The sequence below is a fragment of the Symphalangus syndactylus genome, chromosome 12, assembly GCF_028878055.3.
Source record: "Symphalangus syndactylus isolate Jambi chromosome 12, NHGRI_mSymSyn1-v2.1_pri, whole genome shotgun sequence".
NCBI lineage: Eukaryota > Metazoa > Chordata > Mammalia > Primates > Hylobatidae > Symphalangus > Symphalangus syndactylus.
In genome coordinates, this window is record NC_072441.2 from 143,801,088 (window position 1) to 143,824,546 (window position 23,459).

Here is a 23,459-nt window from a genome sequence, read left to right on the forward strand (position 1 = left end):
CTTATGTTTAAAATCAGAAATTTCCCAAGAAAGACTTCTGGGTAGTGAAGGCAGCTACACCGGTGTACCTGCCTGACCTTCTCTCCCCTACACTTACCTCTTCCTTGTCTCTTTAAAGGAAAAATAATCATACCCTACTAGGATAAGTGCCTTACAGTGTCACCTCATTTCAACCTTGCACCAGTCCTAGGAAATAGATGTCATTATTGTCCCTACTGGGGCACAGAGAGGTTAAGTCACCTGCCTAGGATCTTCCCAGCTTGTAAGTGATGGAGCCTGAATTCAAATCCAGACTCTTGGCTACCCTGTTACTGTATTTTTCTTGAATTACCTCACTGGAGAGAATATAGTTTCCAACACATCTATGAAAGACTTAAAAGCGTCTCCAAATAGAATGAAAAGCAGGATTTCTACTCTCCACATCCCCGTAGAAAATTAAAAGGAAATACATTGCCTAATGCATAAGACAAAGAAGACAGGACATCACATGGAAACATTGGAAATTGATAGTATGAAACAAAATGACAGCAGTAAGACAAACATATCAGTTATGAAAATAAAGGTAATTAAACTCCCTATTAAAAGACAAAGAGCTGAGCTTTAAGAATATTGTGCTTACAAGAAATACACACAAAAAAAGATAAATTATCTACAGTGAGTGTGTATTTTCTTTTTTCTTTTTCTTTTTTTTTTTTTTTTTTTTTTTTTTTTTTTTTGAGATGGAGTCTTCCTCTGCTGTCCAGGCTGGAGTGCAGTGGCATGATCTCGGCTCACTGCAGCCTCTGCCTCCCAAGTTCAAGCGATTCTCCTGCCTCAGCCTCCCGAGTAGCTGGGACTACAGGTGTATGCCACCATGCCCAGCTAATTTTTATATTCTTAATAGTGATGGGGTTTCACTGTATTGGCCAGACTGGTCTCAAATTCCTGACCTCATGATCTGCCAGACTCGGCCTCCCAAAGTGCGGGAATTACAGGCCTGAGCCACCACACCTGGCCCCTGTAATTTCATTTTTTAATTTTTCAAGAAATACTTGGAGGGTTGCTTGAGCCTGGGAATTAGAGGCTGCAGTGAGCTATGATTGTACCACTGCACTCCAGCCTGGGTGACAGAGCTAGACTCTGTCAAATAAATAAATAAAGGAATACTTGGTGATTGTAAAAATTTCAAACAATGCACAAGCGCAATGCAGCTCAAAGCGAAAATGCTCATTTCCAATCCCACTCCCCAGAGGAAAATGGTTTAACAGTTTGGTATAAACACATCCACGTTTATTCTCTATCTACACCAAATGTAATTACTTTTAAAATCAGGAAAAAAGCAAGTACTGTAATAAAGAAAGAAGGTCAGTTCTCCTCGTGACCACGAAGAAATCTAAGTGGTGGTGGTAGCTCATTTCGGCATCTAAGGAAGAATTATAAGGGCAGTTATTGGGTTTCTAGCAATCTCTCATTTAATTTTCTTGCCACTCTTGCGAGAAAGATATAATTGTGCTTTATCCATGAGAATCTGGAAAAACAGTGAGGTGAGTTGACTTTCCCAAAATCACCCAGCTAGTAATCATTGAGTACATACTATGTGCTAAATACCAGGCCAATTGCTTTACATCTGTATTAGTCCATTCTCACGTTGCTATGAAGAAATGCCCAAGACTGGGTAATTTATAAAGGAAAGAGGTTTAATTGACTCACAGTTTCACATTGCTGGGGAGGCCCCAGGAAACTTACAGTCATGGTGAAAGGCAAAAGAGAAGCAGGCGCCTTCTTCACAGGGCGTCAAGACAGAGTGAATGCAAGCAGGGGAAATGCCAGATGCAAACCATCAAATCTCCTGCCACTAACTGTCATGAGAGCAGCATGGGGGAAACTGCCTCCATGATCCGATTACCTCCACCCGGTCCTGCCCTTGACATGCAGGGATTATGGGGATTACAATTGGAGGTGAGATTTGGGTAGGGTCACAGAGCCCAACCATATCAACATCCACTGCCCCATTGACTCCTCATGAGGAGGTATTGTTATCCTCACTTCACAGATGAAGAAACTGAAGCTCAAAATGGTTACGTAAACTTGCTTAAGACCATAGCTAAGTGAACGAGAGAGTCAAGGTTCAAATCCAGATATTCTGATTCCAGAATCATCACTTTTAACCTCCAAGTGAGGTCTGAGTCCAAGTTCATTCTGCTTGTATTCTACCACAAAACAGTGGAAGACAGGTGGTGAGGGGCACAGGTGGGTAGTGGGGAGGCAGGGCTGGAGAGTAGGAGGCCACACTTCCAGCTGCAGGGCTGAGTAACTCCAGAGTCACTCTGGTCAGAGGAAAGGACTTCCACTACTTCTGGTCACTCACACTGGACAAATAGTCAACAAAACCCCTTTAGCAGCAGCCTACATCCCATTACAGAAGCAGTGGTAGAGGTGGGCATTCCCATGTCCACCCATAGTGGTTAAAAATGCAGGCTATGGAGCTGGACTGCCCAGGTTTAAATCCTGACCCTGCGACTTCCTAGTGTGTGTTCCTGGCCAGTCGCCTAAGCTCTTTGTACCTCAAGTATGTTCCCTCAGCTATGAAATGAGGCTGATGTCTGTGCCTGCCTTATAGGTGGCCATGAAGAGTAATACGCAGGGAAAGTAAAAGCATACATGAAGGTCAGCACCTGGCATGTTGTAGAGCTCAATGCTCAATGAGTATTTGTTCTTTGTGTTCTATCCTGTCACCATTCCCTATTCCTGTTTGCCTTGCACGACTTTAGCATCAGGGTCAGGAGAAGTGGCTCATCCCTCACAGGGGACAGCAACCCCTCGTCAGAAGCTCAGTGTATCTGTCAGCCTGGACTGCCATAACACAGTGCCACAGACTGGATGCCTTAAACAACAGAAATTTATTTTCTCACAGGTCTGAAAGCTGGAAGTTCAAGATCAAGGTATTGGCAGGGTTGGTTTCTCCTGAAGCATCTCTCCTTGGCTTGCAGATGCCCACTTCCTCTCTGTGTTCTCACATGGCCTGTTTCCTGTGCACATGCACCCCTGGTGTCTTCCTCTTATAATGAGGACACCAGTCCTACTGGACTAGGGCTCTATCCTAATGACCTCATTTAAACTTATTTACCTCCTGAAAGGCTCTCTCTCCAAACGCAGTCACATTGGTGGCTAGGGTTTCAACCTATACATTTTGGGAGGACAGAGTTCCATCCATAACACCCAGTATCCCTGCCTATCAACCAGTATTTCATTCCTTCAACAAATATTGAACATCTAGTGAGTACCAGGTGCTGGGACAGGCACAGAGTCCCTCTTTTGTCTTATTGCTGAGCTCTTCTCCCTGTTCAAGAAAGGACCCTTCCTTCTTTTTCCTTGTTTTCTTTGTACGTGTGTGTGTGTGTGTGCATGTGCACCACACAGGCATGTGTATGTTTCCCTGTTTTTGCCTTCACCTTGTTTAAATGAAAAATTTCCACCCTATACCGAAACAGAGAGAATAGTATAATGAACCCCCATGTACCTGTCAGTCAGCCTCAACAATTATAAACTCATGGCCTATTTTGTTTTCATTTATACCCCTACCCATTCCCTACCACCACCCTGCTGGTTCTGGGATTATTTCGCAGCAAATTTCAGGCATCACACTTCATCTATAACATTTTAGTAATGTGTCTCCAGCAGATAAAACTAACTCTTTAAAACATAACCATGTTGCTATCATTTTAAAAAATTAAAAACAATTACCCGATATAACCAAATCTCCATGATTGGCTAATACGTTCTGTGACAGTATTTTTAAGTCAGTATCCTTGTTAGCTTCATACATTATAATTGGCTGATATGTCTCAAGTCTTTTCTAATCTTTGGTGTCTACTCCCCACCCCCTTGAGATTTTTGTTGTTGTTGCAGAAGTCAGGTCTTTTATCTGGAGATAAATGAGAATTATTCAGAATGAGGAGTCTCCTGCATTCGGAATTTTGCCAGTTGCTTCCCTGGGAGGTTGTTGAACATGATTGTCTCTCTTTTATGTTTCCTTTAATTGGCAGTAAGACCTAGAAACTTAATCAGATTGAGCTTCCATTTTTTTAGCCAGAATATCTTGTAGGAAGTATCTCCAACAGAATCATATAATATTTGGGTATCTCTCTCTTGGGGTCATTAGGAACCATTAATGATCATAGCCTAGGGATTACAAAATGGTAACATGCTATAATTTATTTTTTCATAAGCTGAAATACTATACTTAAAGAAAACTTGTCCTCATCAACTATTTGGTTACTCCAAGATATAGTTTATAAAGGAAAAGCATGGAAATAATTATTTGTATTTACCAGATTTCGTATTAATGAGCTGATTCCCTAACACCTTCCAAAGTTGCACATTTTTAAATATCATTACGATCCAAACATATTTTATGTATTTAAATCTACTGCAGTTCGTTCTAATTAATGCTCAAATTGTGTCATTGGCTAGTGGGAGCCTTTTGTTGGCCTAACATCATCTTGTACATTTTCTGTCTCTGACCTAGATTCAGTTATTTCTCCTAGAAGCCCTGGTTCCTTTTAGTGGAAACTGATATTTAAAATTTGGGCACTAGGGGTGCTTTTTATGATTGACTTGGTTCCTGTTTCTAAGCCTTTTCAATGAACACAGCTAGGAAATACTTTTTAAAACAAAATTCATCATGGGTTTATTTCATGTCCAATGTAAAAATACTTTTTCTTTTTTACTTAACTTCTTTAATATCATATCCATATCTCCTTTCACTCTTGCTGAAAATCCCAGTTCCCAACACCATTAATATAATTTCCCAATTCATAGGACATGCCTAAGAGTCCCAAAGTAGTAATACGAATAACTACCCACAATAATATAATTACAGAGAATAGTTTAAGGGGTTTTTTTTTTTTCATTTCTTTTTGTATCCTACTAAGGTAGGCTATCAAATTACTGTGTTTTAAAATCTCTTTTACTAGTTTCTTCCTGTGGGATTATGCTACCAACTAATCTAGCATTGCATTCATTTATTTCACTCTGCTTCTGAGTTTTTAGAAATTGCTTATCAGTTTATTGATTTGCTTAATCTTTCATTTTAATTATTTAAAATATTTACATAGTTCCAAAGTTAAATATATAAAAAAGGTATATTCTGAGAAAGCCTAGCTTCTATCCCTATCTTCTCTACCCTGTTCCCTCCATCCTCCTGTGAATAATCTTTTAGTTTTTGGTTGATCCTTTCATTGATTGTTAATATGAGTGAATATGTGTGTAAGCCTCTACCCCTTTCTTAGATAAAGAGAATCATACCATACCTACTATTCTCTACCATGCTTTTATTCACTTAACAACATAGTCTGGGAACCACTCCATGACATTATATAGAATATCCCTCATTCTTGTTTTATAGCTGCATAAATAGTCCATTTTGTTGATTACCCTAGTTTATTCAGTTAGATCTCTACCACTGAACATTTGGGCTGTTTTCATACATTTGCTATCACAAATAGTGCTACCTTGCATAACCTTGTACATATGTGTCATTTCATATTTTTGCCAGTGTATCTTTGGGAGAGTTCTAGAAATAGAATTGCTGGGTCAGAGAGTAAATGCATATGCATTTTGTTGGATATTACCAAATTCCTCTGCACAGCAGTTGTATTGCACGTTCACCAGCAAGGTCCTAGAATCCTTGATTTCTCATGGCTTCATGTGTCATTAAACTTTGGATTTTGCCTATCTGATGGATGAGAAATAATATTTCACTGTGCTTTTATGTATTTTTATTTTTAAGAGTGAGGTTGATCATCTTTTCAAATGTGAAAGAAACATTGCATTTAAGAATCCTCCCCTCCAAATCCCTGCCGGGCAACTACCACTCTGCAATATGAAGATGAACAACAGAGAAAGTGAAGGACAGAATGAATAGAGAGGTCACTGGACAATCACAGGTGCACAGGAAGAGATTAACTAGCCAAACTAATGAAGCGAACACAGCAGAGAAAGAAAACAAAGTGGTGACCGCCAAAGGAAGGGATTGAATTTCCCTCTCTGGAGATTGTAGATGGGGTTTCGTTGACGTGTATGCACTGAGTGGAGAGTGGCCTAGACAGGCAATGGAGACTGCATGATCTATAGCTCCCCAGAAGTAAATGGGGAGATCACAGTCCAACAACCAGAGAGGCTGGGTCTGTGCTGAGATGGAGCCAAGAAAGAGTCCCTCCTCACTGCTGAGATGCAAACCTGTATTGTAACAATGGGATGTAGCAATAGGCACGCCCCTCCCCACCTCCAAGGTCTCACGTGTCCACCAGGGAAATAGAGGAAAGCATTAGTAGTTGCAGGGAGATGGATGGATGGGTTTTGAAAACTGGGGTTACCCAGGAAGTGACAATACACATATACAATTTACTCTCCCAATGTTTGATATAGCTCTATGTAATCATTTAGTTTCTCTAAGCCTCAATTTACTGAAAATGGGGTAATAATCCCCGCCTATAAAATGAGGATAATAATAGTATGTGCCATTTAGTGTTGCCGTTGTCACAGGATAATCCACGTTAAGCCCTGACATGTAGTAAGTTATCGGTACACATGAGCTTATTACTGTTGGCTGTGGTTGTAGTACTATTATGTGTCACAGGGGGATTTAGAGACAGAAGTCTTGAGACTCAATCTCAGCTCTCATTTCATTAGCTCTGTGTCCTTGATCTAATCTCTTAACCTACTCGGCCTTAGTTATCTTCTCTATAAAATAGGGATAATAACTTCATAAATGTATGCATTTAAATGAGATAACACATGTGTAGCAATTAGCATAGTAAGTCATCAGTAAGAGTTGACGACTACTACCCTTATTATAGTCTTTGTTAATTAAACTTCCTAATATAAGTTACTATTAAGAATACTTGACAACTATTTTAGGTAATTCTTGAAGGTTATTGCATTAAAAAAAAGAGGATTGGGTATATTAGACCATCTTTTATGAGACTGATTACCTGGAGAAATCTTTGAAACTTTGCAGAGAGAGAAGTGCTATGTAGCTCTTTATTCCTCCCCAGTCTTGTTTAGGGAATTTTTGGCATCTGATCGCTCCATAGTAAGGGAGTACAAAGGAGCAGAGGTTCCTTTGACACGGGAGGCGGCCTAGCTTAAGATCTCTGGATTTACGCTGTCTTGCCTAGGTCTGAATCCAAGCTCTGCGACTTGCTAACCCAAGGCTAGTTACTCAACCTCCATAAGCCTCAGCTTTCCTAGGAGGTAATAATAGCACCAACCTCACAGGGGATTTTGTTTTGCAAAGAGTGAACATGATTACATATGTAAGCTCAGTACCCGACGTGGAGTCAACCCCCAGTCAATGGCAGTGGTGATGGCAGTGACAGAAGCAGTAGTAGTGGATGTCGTCATCATCCTCATCGTCAGCCTTAGGGAGGTGTGCTAGTCTGAGCGGGCTAGGCTACATGGTGTTAACTGACAATCTCCAGATCCCAGCGGCTTAAAAATCCAGAGATTCTATCTCACACAGACCACTGAAGCTCCATATTGAACATGGGTTATCAGGGATGTCTGCTCCTTAGATTCACGTAAGGGCCCAGATTGATGAGACTTCCCTCTTGACACTTGCTTCCACAATTACCAAGGCAGGAAAAGGAAACTGTGCAGATCACACACAGGCTTATAAAGTTTCCACAGAGACATGATGTACGGCATTTCTGCTCTCATTTTATTGGTCACAGCAGTCACGTGGCCTTGCACAACTTCAAAAGGGGTGGGCAATGAAATCTAATCATGTGCCCTTGAGAGAGGAATAGTTCTAATGACTGACCCAGGGGCTGAGGGTCTGGTTGCAGGAAGAGACTGGGGTGGTGGGAAAGAGGCAGCTGAGAATGGGGAAGCCCAGGATGGGGCACGTGGACAGAGGCATAAATAACAGACTTTGCAAGACCAGAGACAGCCAGCAGCTGTGCTTAGACCTCCCAGTGTCCTGTGGAGTTCCCTGCCTTGGACTGTGTTCATTCATCCTGTCATTAACTCATTTATTCATCCAACCAGCAATCATCGAGGCACAACTGCGTGCCAAGCACCATGCTTAATGCTGGGGATGCCCAGTTGTGTAACACAATTAACACATCCCATGCCCTCCTGGAGTTTACAGTGAAGCAGGGAGTACCGGCACCCTGAGCTGAGCATCTGAGCTGTAGGGTCCTGGGGTTCTGACCTTCTCCAGGGCCAGATGTGAGGAGGTTGGCTGGGTCTGTGCCCCTGCCTCAGGCCTGACAGTTGAGTGAGGAACAAAGGAAAAACATAGTGTGGCCCAAATATTACTTGTACTTCAGCCTTTCTAGAATGACAAAGGGACTTTGCTTAAAGGATTCTTTTCATTTCTCCCCTCTGGCCTTTAAGAACACTCCACATTATATAACTGGACCTACCCATAAAGGTCCCGGTAGACAAAACTCACAGTTTATAGTTTATGTAATTTTCCGTAAAAACAAAAACTATACTTGTTGCCTGACACATTTTATAGAAAGATTTTCTGTTTGTTTACGCATTTGTCCCTGAAAAAAGCTGCCTCTCTTCCTTCTGTCCCCCCAGCTCCCTGTGGTGGTCACCTGACTTTGCCCAGCGGCACCATCCTCTCTCCGGGCTGGCCTGGCTTCTACAAGGATGCCTTGAGCTGTGCCTGGGTGATTGAGGCCCAGCCAGGCTACCCCATCAAAATCACTTTCGACAGGTGCTTGTGACCACAGCCTTGGGGGAGGGGCAAGGAGGAGATTTTTACAGAGCCATGTGGGAGGGAATGCAGGGTGGATAGGGGACCAGTATCAATGCTGAAATGTCAGCAAGGTTGGAGAACACCGGACCAGACTGCCCTGGGTGGGGCAGACCTCACTGGCTCTGCCCTTGGGCTTGGTTTGTGCTGTTTAGGGGACTGTGGCAGGAGGGGCGAAGAGAAGGCTTGGATACCATTTGGGATGTTAGAGCTCCCCCCTCCCCAGCCCCTAAGGAGGGGGAGTGGGCAGATAGACACCATCAGATGTTAAAGCATGACACTGGCATCTGACGAGCATTGTCCTGGAAATGTCCAACGTGGGAAGGCAGCCCCACACCTCTGCCCCAAATCCCGCTCATGTGCCCCACTTCTAGCTCCCACCCTGGCTATGCCCCTTGGGTGGAAAACGTAGCCGCGTAAATGTGAAAACAAACTTCTTCCGGACAAAGTGTTCCTGGCCTGGAATAGCAGTCTGCAAACTTTTGTGTGAAGAGCCAGATGGTAAATATTTTAGGCTCTGTGGGCCACTTGCCTACTTGCATATCTCTGATGCATGTTCTGCTTTGCTTTTTTTTTTTTATTTTTTAAGATCTCTTTACAAATGTAAAAACCATCTTTAGCTTTCCAGGCTATAGACCAGATCTGGCCTTGAGTCTTTAGTGTGCTGACCCCTGGCCTAGAATGTTCTGACCTCCATGAGGCTAGTCATTGTGCCTCTAGGTCTTAAGTTGGCTCACGGATCAGGCCACAGAGAGGATGAGAGCAGCTTCCGACCGTGGAAGGAGGAGGAGGGATGTTAAATAGAGTGGAGAAGGTCCTTCTGCATCGCTAGTGAATGTGTGCAAATTATATTAAAAGATCCCAGCCTGCCAAAATCTGGTTATTCTGAAGCCCTGGGTCAGGCAGGGCTTTTGTCATTTGCAAATTAATAAGCTTGGATTTCTCAAGAAGGCTTCATTTCTGTCGTTTGGCAGATTCAAAACCGAGGTCAACTATGACACCCTGGAAGTACGAGATGGGCGGACTTACTCGGCGCCCTTGATCGGGGTTTACCACGGGACCCAGGTTCCCCAGTTCCTCATCAGCACCAGCAACTACCTCTACCTCATCTTCTCTACCGACAAGAGTCACTCGGACATCGGCTTCCAGCTCCGCTATGAGAGTGAGTCTCAGTGGGTGGGCGCAGGGAAAGGGATGACAAGGTCAGCCCAGGTGGGTCAAAGGCCTCAGGACTGTGCTCCACCACAGGCCCCTGCTTGGCTCCATCCCCATGGCGTTCTTGGCTAGGCTGTGCCCTTCAGAAGGCCCTGTGGAAGGCATTCTATTGCTCTCCGCATCCCTTAGGTCATGAGAGCTTCGAGTTGTTCACAACCCTCACGCCAGGCCCTTGCATGCAGACCTCACGGCCTCTTCTGTGTGCAGGTGATTGGGTGCCGCCACGCTGGGCACTCTGGGATCAGAACATTTGACTGACCGTCAAGTTAACCCGAGATGGCATCTCGCACCCACACTGGCCCTTCCTCGTCACCTTCCACATTCATCCCCTCGATTTAAAGGATCATTGTCACTTCAGTTCTCCGTAGACCAATATAGAAAGCTGGGGCTGCGAGCACTATAAGGACAAGGTCATTTTCTTACTCCTAAGCCTTAGCATAGCACCTAAGCCACTCTCAGCAAATTCTGACAGCCACATTTCATGAGTCAGTAATTGGCAACTTCTGCCTTTAATAAACCAGGGCTCTCTTCTTCCTTTTTGGAGTCAACTGGGGTCCCTCTGCGGTGACAGTGAGCTGTCTGTCCCAGCTGTGACCTCTCTCTTTCAGCTATAACACTGCAGTCAGACCACTGTCTGGATCCAGGAATCCCAGTAAATGGACAGCGTCATGGGAATGACTTCTACGTGGGCGCGCTGGTGACCTTCAGCTGTGATTCGGGCTACACATTAAGTGACGGGGAGCCTCTGGAGTGTGAGCCCAACTTCCAGTGGAGCCGGGCCCTGCCCAGTTGTGAAGGTGAGGCACACCATGAGGGGGCACTAAAGTAGCAGACTCCTCTCCTGCCACAGAAACACAGGTGCTCAAAAGGCCACTGACTCCCTCACCCCATCAGCGAGGGTTGGGCTTTCGAGAGATGGGGGATGGGGTCCCAGGAGGATGTCAGGGGGTGCTCCCTGAGGCCCTCTGGTCTTTCACTGCCCTCTTCACTCCGTCTGTAGCTCTCTGTGGTGGCTTCATTCAAGGCTCCAGTGGGACCATCTTGTCGCCAGGGTTCCCTGACTTCTACCCCAACAACTTGAACTGCACCTGGATTATCGAAACATCTCATGGCAAGGGTGAGTGTTTTGGCCCATAGCAGGCAATGGAATGTGACGTGGTCAAGGGCCCAAGTTCCTCAGGTCAAGTTGACCTCAATGGGAGTCTCCCTAAATAGTGACCTCTGGGCTTTGTCTGAACTTTTCTCACCAACAAGAAAACTTCCAGAGTCTTCTCATCTCTTTGAATGGTAGAACTTGTTCAGTAAGTATTGTCGAGATTCTAAAATCTCCCTGCAGGAAGAGATCTTAGACGTTAGCAGCTATCTAATCTCACTTAGTACAGGAACCTTCTCTAAATCACTTCCCCCAAGATAGCAACACACCAGCTCAGCTCACCCTCTGCCTAAACATGCCTGGTGTGGGGAGGCCACCGACCCATTCAACAAATGGGCACCTACTATCATTTTTGCACAGATGCTTTCTTCTCCTAATAGTCTATTAGGTGTCTCTGAAAATGTTTTTCTTGTATTGCATCCTGGAGGAGCATCAGATACACCTGCTCCTTCTTTGTCACATTCACCCTTCATATACCGAACACAGCGATCCCCTTCTTGCATAACTCAGCTCCTCCCCTGATGCCATCTTTCATATGGGTCGCCAGCCTGCAGTGCTGCCTCAGCTCCCCTAATGTGAGTGACCTTTGGGAGTCCAAGTTCAAAGTAAAGACGCTGGTTATAAATAAATGTTAATTAATATATTAATACTCTTTTCTCAACAAATATGTATTCAGTGCCACCCATGTGGCTGACATTGGGGCTGGGCATCGGCAGTAACCAGGCAGATTGGGCTTCTAGCCTCAGAAGCTTATTGCCAAGTTCATCCAGAGTCATGGTTCTTGCAGTTTGGCAAATACACTAATGCTTAGGCCCAAGGCTAGAGGTTTTGATTTTCTACACTGGCAGTGGAAACCAGGCATCTATGTTTTCAGAACACTTTGCCAGTAATTTTGATGCATGCTTTTAATTAAGAACCTCTGATCTAGAAAAATTAACATGCAGAAGAGCCAAGAAACAAATTTTAAAGGAAGATTAATCCTTCCGGATATTAAAATGTCATTATGGGATAAATTAATGTTAACTATGTGGTATGAGTACAAGAGTGGACATACAAATAAGACGTGGAGAATAATTGTCCAGAAATAGATCCCTCCATGTGTCCACACACATGCCTGTGTACGTGTAAGAAAGAGACAGACTTTAGTATATAAGTAAAGTGTCACTTCAGAACCATTGGAGAAAGGATGGATTATGTAATAAATGGCGTTAAAACAGTGGGTTGAACCACTGGAACAAAAGAAAAAAAACGTCTATACCTCAAGCATTCTCAAGCATTTAATCACATAAACTCCAGCACTGGAGGAACGTGAATCTCTAACCTCAGGTGGGCACGTACTTTAAAGAGTAACAACAAAGGTAGAATCTATAAAGGCAAAGACTGCTAGATTCAATTAAAAAAAACTTTGAAAGGATTTAGGTAAACAAAAAAAAAAAAGCTCCATAAAATTTGAAGTCAAATACTAAATAGAAAAAAAAATCGCAACATATGATTGACTAAGTATTAGCAACCAGACACACAAAGAGTTCTTAAAAAATTTTAAGAGACATATGCCTAGCCAAACCAGCCTGCAAAATGAGCAAAGCTCTAAAGTAACACTTCATAACAGAGGAAATACAAATGGAAAATCATTGACCTCATTAATAATGAAACAAGTATAATTTTAAAAGGGAAATACCATTTCCCTTTTTATGTCATCAAAGAAAATTGTAACAGTCTGGGGGATAATGTGGACACTTGAATACTGTCGACTGCTGACATTTTGTGAAATGGTTCAGGCATTCCAGAGGGTGACTTGGTGATGTGAATCAAAAGTCTCGAAAATATATTGTACGGGACTTAGGAATCTGCAGATTTTGGTATCCAAGGGTGGTCCTGGAACGAATCCCTTGCAGATACAGAGGGACAACTGTACCTGCCTTTGCACCCAGCAGTTCCACTTACGGGAATTTATCTGAAGAAAGTAAGTAAAACTCTACATCAAGATTTAGCTGCAAAGATTTCCCCTAAGACATTATGTATTATACTGAAAAATTAAGAACTATTAAAATGTCCATCAATAAGGAAATGTTAAATAAACATAGGGTGTGGCCATAGAATAAAATAGTAGGCAGCTACTAAAAGGAATAACATGAAAGAATATTTAAAGACCTACAGGGGTGGTTGCAATACTTTGTTAAGCAAAAAAAAATAAGTTTGCCAAAAGAATATATTTAGTTTAAAAGACATCCTTGTTTGCATAGAAAACAGCCTGAAAAAAATATACCCCAAGATGTTATCTCTTATTTTCATCTTTGGCTTTTTTTCTAATTTTGAGCAGTAAACACATTACATCTAAAACATACTATTTGTATAACAAAGAAGATTTGAAAGAAAAGTCATTTATAGTCCCACCACATGTACTTAAGTGTGTCACTTGGCCTTTACTAGGCCTGCCCTAGCCAGGGCTAGGATGGCCTGGAGCTTACTGCATCAAGGCAAGACTAGCCAGGCGTTCAGGGTGAGGCCCAGGATTGTCCCCTTCCTCCCACAACATTGTTCCTAAGGAGGGGAGGGATGGGACAGTGTCCTTGTTCATCCTGCAGAGCAGTTTCCACCAAGCCTGGTCAGAGGAGACCACTGGAAAGAAAAGCAGCCCCTCACGATCCCTAGAGAAACACCCTCTGTCATTATGGTTTTCTCTGTGTCTGGGCATCTGTGATTACAAAGTTGTATGTTTTTCTGTGAGTTTCTATGTGTGTGTTTTTTCCTGGAAGTCAATCAAGCTCACCAACTATTTAACAAATGCTTATTTGATACTTGCACTACCCAAATTGCTAGGAAAACAGCTGAACAAGCCACTCTGCCAGTGCCTTCCTTCAGGAAGTTTATGCTTTAGTGGTGGTAGACAGCCTAAACCAAGATCTCAGTATAACATGACCGATGTGTGATAGAGCAGACAGAGGTGTGAAAACATCCCAAGCCCAGCCCAGGGCTTAGGAAGGTGTCCTGGAGTTGGGACTTCAGCTAGTCTTCAAAGACGAACAGGACATAGCCAGGTTGAAAGGTGCTCCGCAGAGAATCAACAAGAAATCATGGATGAATGACCAGATAACTTCTTCCTTAGAACCACTTAAAGACATCACCTAATTCTTAGCATAGATCCCCAAATTATAAAATCGCTAGGCCAGGCACGGTGGTTCATGCCTGTAATCCCAGCACTTTGGGTGTCAAGGCAAGCAGATCATCTGAGGTTGGGAGTTCGAGGCCAGCCTGACCAACATGGAGAAACCCTATCTCTACTAAAAATACAAAAAAAATTATTTGGCGGGGGGTGGCACATACCTGTAATCCCAGCTACTCAGGAGGCTGAGGCAGGAGAATTGCTTAAACCCAGGAGGCAGAGGTTACGGTGAGCCGAGATCACGCCATTGCACTCCAGCCTGGGCAATAAGAGCAAAACTTCATCTCAAAAAATAAGAAATAAAATAGCTGGCACAGCCTCATAGTCCTTACCTTTCTCAGCCTCATTCTGAGCCCTCTAAACTAAGTTCCAGCTACACAAAACTTCCTTCAGTTTCTAGAACTTGCCAGGCTTCCCTTCTCCTCTAGAGCTTTGCACATTTGTACAATGTTCTTCTCTCTGGAACACTCTGTCTCCCCAAGCAAGGGGAATGGGTATCTCTACCATCGCCCTTGCCTGGCCAGCCCTTCATCCTTCTGAACCCCCTTCCTCTAATGAGCCTTCCCTGACCCCCTCTCCCAGCTCTTCTCCCCTGGGCTCCCATAGCATGTATTCTATACCTTCACGATTTCAGACTTTACTCCACTGTAGAGAACTTACATTTTCATCATCAGTCTCCCTGACAGACTAGGAGCTCTGTGAGAGATAGGTCTGTCTTGTTTCCTGTAGTTTCCTTTGCTTCTGGCTCTATGCCCTGCACATAAGGAACTCAAGAAGCATTTGGTGATATGAATCGAATTGAACTGAGCCCAGGCCCTTCTCCAGAGGGCATTCTTCATTCTCTGTTTATAAGAGTATCTCGGGTTAACAGACCTATTAAGCTGCTGTCTGTGATTTCTCCCTAAGAGGCAGCAGTATGGCTCAGGAAACTCAAAAGTCTGTGAAATTTGAGATAGTTCAACTTGCCAACTGCCCAGTACAAGGGAGCAGCTAATTCAGGAATCCTGAGAATGTGCCCTTGCTGAGACCCCAGAGCTGACGCCTTTTAACCCGTGAGGCTGTCCGGGAGTTAGATGAGTTGAGCAAAGGGAATGCCTTCTGTTGCACCCCTACTGTGTGCCAGCCACTGTGCTGTGTGCTTTGCATATGCTTTCCCAGTTATGACTCACTTTGGGGGGAAATGTCACCTGTAAGAGAGATATTATCGCCTACATATTACAGTTGAAGAACCTGGAACTTGAGGTGTTAAGCAACCTTAGCCAAGACCTTTGAGCAGGTAAATGGGCTTTTGATCCAGGTGTGTCTTACCCCCAAGTCCATGCCTTTTCCACTGCCCTGCTCTTTCCGCTCCTATGTGGTATTGATGTCATTGGTACGATTCTGCATGGTTCATTCAAGTGAAGTATTTGTGTGTGCATCTGTCACATCAAATCTGGATTCAAACTCCAACGTGGGGCCTCTCTATTTCTGCAACAATGTCTTCATTTTCACACAATGGCCCGAAAAGCCCCAAGCAGTCAGCACAGCTGGGAGACCCAGAGGTTTCAGCTCAGATGTTTGCTCATCCTTAGAATCCCAGCCAAATGTTTACCCCTTTGGAAGGGCTCTATGTGCATGCTAGAAGAATAGAGTGCAAAGTGTGGTGCTTAATCAACTGGTTTCCACCTGTGACTGGGTTTCACCCACTCTCCACCCAACTCCATGTCCTAGGTAGGAGCGAAAGGACATATATGTCCTAACCTGTATAGACTGAGAACAGTTTCCTCATTTGCTGACATGTTTATGTGTCAGAAGTATAGCATGCACGTGGGCACATGCACCCACGAGCCTTTTCACATCTAGGATCTTGACCCCCATGAAGCCTTCCCAGCCCTTGAGGCATAGTTCCCCACTCTTCCTCCATGCCCCACTCTGGATTCTCACTAGTAGTGATGTGTCTGTCTTCTCCACTAAACTGGGAGATCTTTCTCAGTGCTTAGCACAAGGCCTGGCACTTGGTAGGTGCTTAGGCCTTGATGCTTCTCAGTTGCCTGGGAACAGGGTATTTACAAGTTGCATCTTTGGTCCCATCGCTTCTGTTAGGTTCTGTCTCCTCCACCTCTATCTATAGAAGCCCAAATCCTCCAGGATCACCAGCCTCTATCAACAGAGAGGCAAGAATATAAAAACCTTTAAAATGCTTTAGCATTAGAGGCTTGGCTCCAACCATCATTTATAAAAAATGTAGCAGTAATTAGCTAGAGAAGTATTTCTCAAATTTTAAGTGCATATAAATTATTTGGGATCTGAAGAGCATGTAGATTCTGATTCAGTAGGTCTTCAGTGGAGGCCAAAGATTCTGCAATTCTAGTAAGTCCCCCAGTGCTGACCACACTGCTGGTTCATGGACCATACTTTGAGTAGAAAGTGGGATCACACTTGGAGTAGCAGATGGGTCCTAGTCTAACATGTTCCTGTCCTGGCACCATCCACAACACACAGTCCCAATAGGATACTCACTTGGTGTGATTCTGCATGGTTCATTCAAGTGAAGTATTTGTGTGTGCATCTCTCACATCAAATCTGGATTCAAGCCCAAACATGGGGCATGGCCCATGTGCATGGCCACACACTTACACACATGCCCACCAAACACAACTGCCATCTGGACAAGTTCTAGAATTGCTTTGGGTGTTAAGACCATGCCGCTCTATAACTTCCCTCACTACCTGATCTCTTACCCTACCTCGCTACTCTTACTACCTGCTCTCTTTCTGTAGCCTGAGAGGCCGCACCCTGGGGTAGCTGAGAGCACGGCCTCTGCAGTTGGATTGTCTTAGTTCAGATCCCAGCTCTACCGCATACTAGCTGGGCGACCTTGGACAGATGACTTCATCTCTTTGTGCCTCTGTTTCCTTGGATGTAAACTGGAGATGATAATAATGTACCCACGCCACAGGGTTCCTGGCAGAATTAAATGAGTTTTTTCTGTCTCCCTTCCAAGGGACAGGGGCTGACTATAGTGCAAGTAAAAGCAGTCAGGACAGTAAATATTTAGTGCTTGAAATGTTAATGAATATCATGGCTTTGATTTTGTTTTATGCTCTTAACCTTCCCCCTTACTGGAGCTCCTTCCTCCCTCTTTCCAGCTCTCTGATTGCTCTTTGACCACCTCCCCCATCGCTCCACCTTCGCCTGGTCTCCTACTCCCTGTCACTTCTGCCCATGCTTCCAATCACCCCTTCTCTGATTCTCACTCTGCCCTCTTCTCTCCTAGCCCTCTTCTCCATGCTTGTGGCTTCAGATATCAACTCTTTGCTGGTGACTCAAATCTACCTCTGTAGTCCCCCTTTAATCCTGAACTTCCAAATCTGTCCTTCCAATGGCCCACTAGCTCTCACTGCTTGCACGCAGAAAAGGCTAAGTCCATTACTCTTCTACAACCCACACCTCCCTCCTGCGTGCCCTTCCCCAGGTAACAGAAGACATCACCATCCTTCAGGTGGACATGCCACCAGATGTCATGTCATTTCTCCTTTGCATTAAGTGCCTGCTGTCTTGGCTACCCTACCCCAACCCCTGAGGGCTCATGGCCATCTCCTGCTCTTGCTCCTTCTGCCAAGCCCCATCCTCTCCCAGTGCAGAGCAGCCACCAATATAACTGATCTCCCTCCCTGCTCTCCCTCCACTCCATCCTCCTTACAGCCACCAACATCTTGCTAAAACTGAGATCTGGTCCACTCTGGATAGGATGGCTTCCCATTGCCTCCAGAAAAATATTGGGTTTGGCCCCCGTCTACCTATCCAGCTTCAATTCCAGGAGTAGCCACACCCAGCTGCTGCTCAACAAACCTGGAATTGACAGTCCCTGTACACATATGGGTCTCCTGCTTGGGACACTCTTTCTTCCCTTACCTGGTTAATTCCTGTGCATCCTTTTAAGATCCATGTCAAATGTTTACTCCTTGGTGAAGCCATCCTCCACCCACCTCTTCCTGCTGTCAACTGCTTTCTGTTCCGGCCCCCATGGCATGCTGTCTACATTCATTCCAGCACTCAGCACTCCGTATTGCAGCTATTCGTTTAATGTCTGGTATATCCTCTTGCACCTAACCCTGGATCCTAGCCCATAGTAAAGACTCAACAAATACACAAATGCTTGTTGAATGAATTAATGAATGTCTCTAAAGCATTCTCATAGGTCAAGCCATAAATCTCTCTTTTAAATTTTGACAACTGTAAAGAGGCGTTCTTCTCCCTGACTGAATCTTTGGGCACTTGTGTGTTCAGGTTCCTTCATTCAGATTCTCCTGTATGGTTTATCAATGCATGCTTGTAGTCATCCACACAGATAGACATTTGCTAACTGGAAATGTTTGTGTAGATCCTGTCTTGCAGCTGAGGTGCTCCAGCCATCTCGCCATCACCAACCTGACCCTCTGGTCTCTTGGCAGGTGTATTCTTTACTTTCCACACCTTCCACCTGGAAAGTGGCCACGACTACCTCCTCATCACTGAGAACGGCAGCTTCACCCAGCCCCTGAGGCAGCTGACTGGATCTCGGCTGCCAGCTCCCATCAGCGCTGGGCTCTATGGCAACTTCACTGCCCAGGTCCGCTTCATCTCTGATTTCTCCATGTCATATGAAGGATTCAACATCACCTTCTCAGGTAAAGAGTGTGAGGGTCCCTGAGGGGAAGAGACCATGGCACTATTCGCTCTCGCCTTCTGCTGCCAGTCTCTGGTTTTCCTAGCAGGTGGATATTAATCCACTCTCCAGTCCCTGGGAAGTTGATCTCAGTGCTTCAGCAAAAGATGCTTGAGTTAGACCCAAGGAAGAACTTCCCTATAATGGTCTTGGAAGGAGTTAGCATGATCACTGAGGATTCTCCTTCTATGAAGGTGTTTAGGATTTGCTCTGAACATGACCCACCTAGCTGGATGAACTAGGGGACTTCACAAAAGTCCCTTCCTACCTTAGTTATTTGAGATTTTTCTTCTGATTCCACTTCCAGATTCCCAACCCCAGCAATATGAAAAAAAGATTTGAAATTAGCATATTGGAGTGGTTTAGTCTCATTTGGGATCTTTTTCATCAATGCTAATTTTGTAGTAATAGATATTTATCTCTGTGTTTAGGGATTTGGAAAAGAAAGTGCTTTTATTTGGCATTCAGGGAGAAAAGAGGACCCTTGGCTCCTCTTATACCGAGCCCTTCACCATTCTTGTCCCATAGCACCCCAGAGTACCTCCATCCACCTTTCTCAGCCACGGCCAGGAGTATCAGATGGATTCCTCCTGGGATGGACAAGAGGTATCCAGCTTCCAGGAACTGGGGTGTGGCCCAGCTTAGTCCCCCGCCAGCCCTCCAATGCAGAAGCCACCTGTCACATCCCTGGATTCACTTGGCCAATGGGACATATCCAGCCAGTAAGACTCAACCCTTATGAGAGAGACCCTCCTTCTCATCACACAGCCCTGGAGGACTGCATCCTGAAGGGAGAAGCCCTTGCAGACGAGGGACTAGTCACTTCTATGCTGTCACTAGAGGCTGCAGGCAGGGCTTTGGCCCATAAATGCCCCCAGTCATGCTTGCCGTCTGCCTCAAGTGCCAACGTAGCTGAGACATGGCTTCTCGTCATGCATTTGGCGTGTCTTCCCCAGTGGGAGTTGCCTGAGGCTAAGTCATGTATTCTGACCTTCTAGAACCCGCTGGTTGAATATATCTAGTTTGGTGCCCAGAGACAAGGAAGCAGGAGAGCCTGTGAGCCCCAAGGCGCAGGTTTAAAATGGAGATAAAAGGATAGCGCAGAGAAGAGCTGAGCCCTGAGGATCCTCAGAAATCCTCCTGGGAAGCCTGTCTAGGAAAGGCTGTGCCCTTTCCCACTGCTCACAGGAGTGGGTGCAGACTGCCCGCCCTGGCCTCCCCATGCTTATCTCTGCCTCTCTGCCTCCCCATGCTTCCCCATGCTTCTCTGTGCCTCCCCATGCTTCCTCATGCTTCTCTGTGCCTCCCCATGCTTCCTCATGCTTCTCTCTGCCTCCCCATGCTTCCCCATGCTTCTCTCTGCCTCCCCATGCTTCCTCATGCTTCTCTCTGCCTCCCCATGCTTCCCCATGCTTCTCTCTGCCTCCCCATGCTTCCCCATGCTTCTCTCTGCCTCCCCATGCTTCCCCATGCTTCTCTCTGCCTCCCCATGCTTCCTCATGCTTCTCTCTGCCTCCGCATGCTTCCTCATGCTTCTCTCTGCCTCCCCATGCTTCTCTCTGCCTCTGCTCCCCTCGGGCTCTCACTTCTTCTCTTTTGTGGGCCAGTGTCACCTTTTGTGGGCCAGTGTGCGCATGCCCTCTCCTCTGTCTTTCATTGTCCCTGGCTCTTTCCCCCTGGCGTTTTGCCTGTGCATTCCCATCTTCTTGCTCTGTGTCTCCCCACAATGTCTCTGAGCCGGGGTCTCCTGCTACCTTTCCAGAGTACGACTTGGAGCCCTGTGAGGAGCCCGAGGTCCCAGCTTACGGCATCCGGAAGGGCTTGCAGTTTGGCGTGGGCGACACCTTGACCTACTCCTGCTTCCCCGGGTACCGTCTGGAGGGCACCGCCCACATCACGTGCCTGGGGGGCAGACGGCGCCTGTGGAGTTCGCCTCTGCCAAGGTGTGTTGGTAGGTGGTCACGTGCTTTCATTTTGCTTCACTAATGGGGTGGGACAGATTATAGTCAATTGATGTGAGGTGGTGGATGGCACACAGGCCAAGAGGCTGACTTAGCCCACACTTACCACACTTACCTGCAGTGGGACCCGGGGCAGGTAACCTAACCTCCTTCTGCTCCAGCCTCCTTATCTGCAAAATGGGGATGGCAATCCCTGCTTCATCAGGCAGTTCTGTATAAACTAAAGTGACCTTTACAAATTGGGTCCACACTGGGCACTCACATGAAGTTGACTCAGTACTCTCACCTCCCCAGCCTCAGCACACAGACCCATGGCTTAAGGATGCCTCTTGCCGAGGAATCTGGATGGGCACTAGGTGGGCCTGTAGGAGGCATGTATGAGCTTTGCCCGGGGGGAATCCCCATCTGGAGGAGTAGGTGGGTGCTTTTACTAATCCAATGGCGGTGCTCACTCTTAGAGACGCTTTAGGAAGCCTTCATCCATTCAGCAAGGGAGGACAAAAGGAACAGGGGCGGGGTCATTTATAGAGGACCCACTACATGTCAGGCATCTGCTAGGTTCTGAAGATACAAAAGTGAACAAAACAGAGAAATTCTCCACTCGTGGTCCACATTCTGGTGGTGGGGACACAAGCTGTGAATATATAGATGTGTGATGTGTCAGGCAGTGTTGAGGCATACAGAGAAAAATTAAGTCAGCTTAGAGAGTGCTGGAGCTAGGGTTGCTCTTTTATCATGGTGAGAAAAGGCCTCTCTGATGAGTTGACATTTGGCCAGAGATAGATATCTGGGAGAAGAGGGAACAGAGGACCAAGACCCAAACCATGAGCATGTTCAGCACTTGAGGAACAGCTCAGAGGCCAGGCTGGAGCAAGCGGCAGGGAGCACAGGAGATGTGGAGGTTAGAGGCAGCTGCTGGGAGTGGGAAGTGGGCCCTGCCTGCCTCCTTGCAAGAGCTTTAAAGAAGTCTGTTCAGAGCGCTGTGCCCAGGTAGTAGGGGAAGCAAGTATTGTCCCCAGGGCAGAGTGGTTGCTGTCTGTCCCTAATGTATGAGGCTCCTGGGTGCCTGTTTGCTCAATCCTTATAACGTAGGGCTGGATAAAACACTAGCTGCATTCACGGAGTATTTTCCATGCTCACTGTTAGCCATGGATCTCACGTAAAGTGAAATAGTATATAAAACCCCATAAAAATATACAAAACAGATCAAAGCAGCACCGCACTGACTGAAACAGGGACCAGCATCTCCAATGCCAGTGAGGTCAGCTATGCCTGAGTCAAGTCCATGAAGCCCTCGGGCTATGCCGAGGACAGCTTAGACAGGCTGGCAAGATGAGCCGGGCCCAGGCTGTGCACTCATGCAGGCCAAGGTGGGGTCACTGCTCTGCCACTTACCAACGCTTAGATCTCAGGCAGGCCAGCAAACCCCCTCAGCCTCAGCTTCCTCGTTTATAAAACAGAGATAACAGCATCCAACTCACAGGCTTTACTGTACATTAGATGACATCATTTACGTAAACCAAGAGGTGGCATATAATTATCAGCATTTTGCCAATAACCTTTTCATCTGTATTTATCAATAACCAATTATTGTTATTTTGCCAATAACCTTTTACAATCTCAGAAAGGAAACATTAAAACAAAGAGCTGCAGAATTCCATTTCTGAACAATTAAATAACCCCAGAGTTTACTCCATCTCCTATAACCATCCCCAAAGGCATCCACCCACCCTGATCTGGCCACACACACTCAGAAACACATAGAACCCCTCCACCCACCCCAGGAAGGTTCAGTTCACGTCTGGCTGCTAGCAGCTCCTTTAGTCTCTGGGAAAACATCATCAGCTAAATGGTTCTGGGGGAAATTCTTCTTGAATAGGATTAGCCAGGACCACAGATGCACACAGCCCTTAAGCTCTTGCCTCATTGATCTCATTACATAAACTCATTCTTTAACTTATCATTCCAATTACTGTTTGTTCATGACACCTCACAATATTTTCATTATTACATTTGTCTTCTGTTTCACATGTGATGAATAACACACAGTAATGATAATCATCTCTAATTACCACCAGCCCTGCTGCCGAGGCTCAGGCTGGAGGCATCTCGGGAATGCCCACCGGGGGCTGCTCCCAGTTGCCATGCAAATTGGTCCACATCGTGCTACCAGGAACATTTCCAGCCGAGAAGGAGATGAACAGCCCTGGGCTTTAATTCATGGTGTGACGTGGGTGGCGGGGAGGGCGGTGACATAGCCCCTGACATCAGGGGCCCCTGAATTTGATGTAGACGAGACAGCCCTGACCCCAGGGGACCCCAGTCTGCGGCAGGAGACATGGCCCTGTCCTTGGGAATCCTGGTGTGATGGAGAATACCTAACCCTCTGCCTCAGAAGCCCCATGCTGATGGATAAGGTGCAACCTCTGCCCTTAACAAGACCCCTTCTGATGGGGGGGTGACAGAAGTCACAGATGCCAGAATCGGCCGCAGCACTTTCCTGTGGATGTGACTGTTTCTCTGGAGCA

At 45.6% G+C, this 23,459-nt stretch overlaps 1 protein-coding gene across 6 annotated transcripts in view; it reads left to right on the forward strand.

Annotated features, from left to right (window-relative positions):
• The window catches only part of CSMD2 (CUB and Sushi multiple domains 2), a 645,703-nt gene that overhangs the window by 433,265 nt on the left and 188,979 nt on the right, over positions 1-23,459 (forward strand). For all 6 annotated transcript variants that reach the window (XM_055254886.2, XM_055254887.2, XM_055254889.2 and 3 more), the window contains 6 exons: positions 8,575-8,713; positions 9,727-9,914; positions 10,576-10,764; positions 10,968-11,084; positions 18,717-18,932; positions 20,733-20,921. In XM_055254886.2, coding sequence (XP_055110861.1) covers positions 8,575-8,713; positions 9,727-9,914; positions 10,576-10,764; positions 10,968-11,084; positions 18,717-18,932; positions 20,733-20,921 — 1,038 coding nt within the window. The remainder of the gene's footprint in view (positions 1-8,574; positions 8,714-9,726; positions 9,915-10,575; positions 10,765-10,967; positions 11,085-18,716; positions 18,933-20,732; positions 20,922-23,459) is intronic.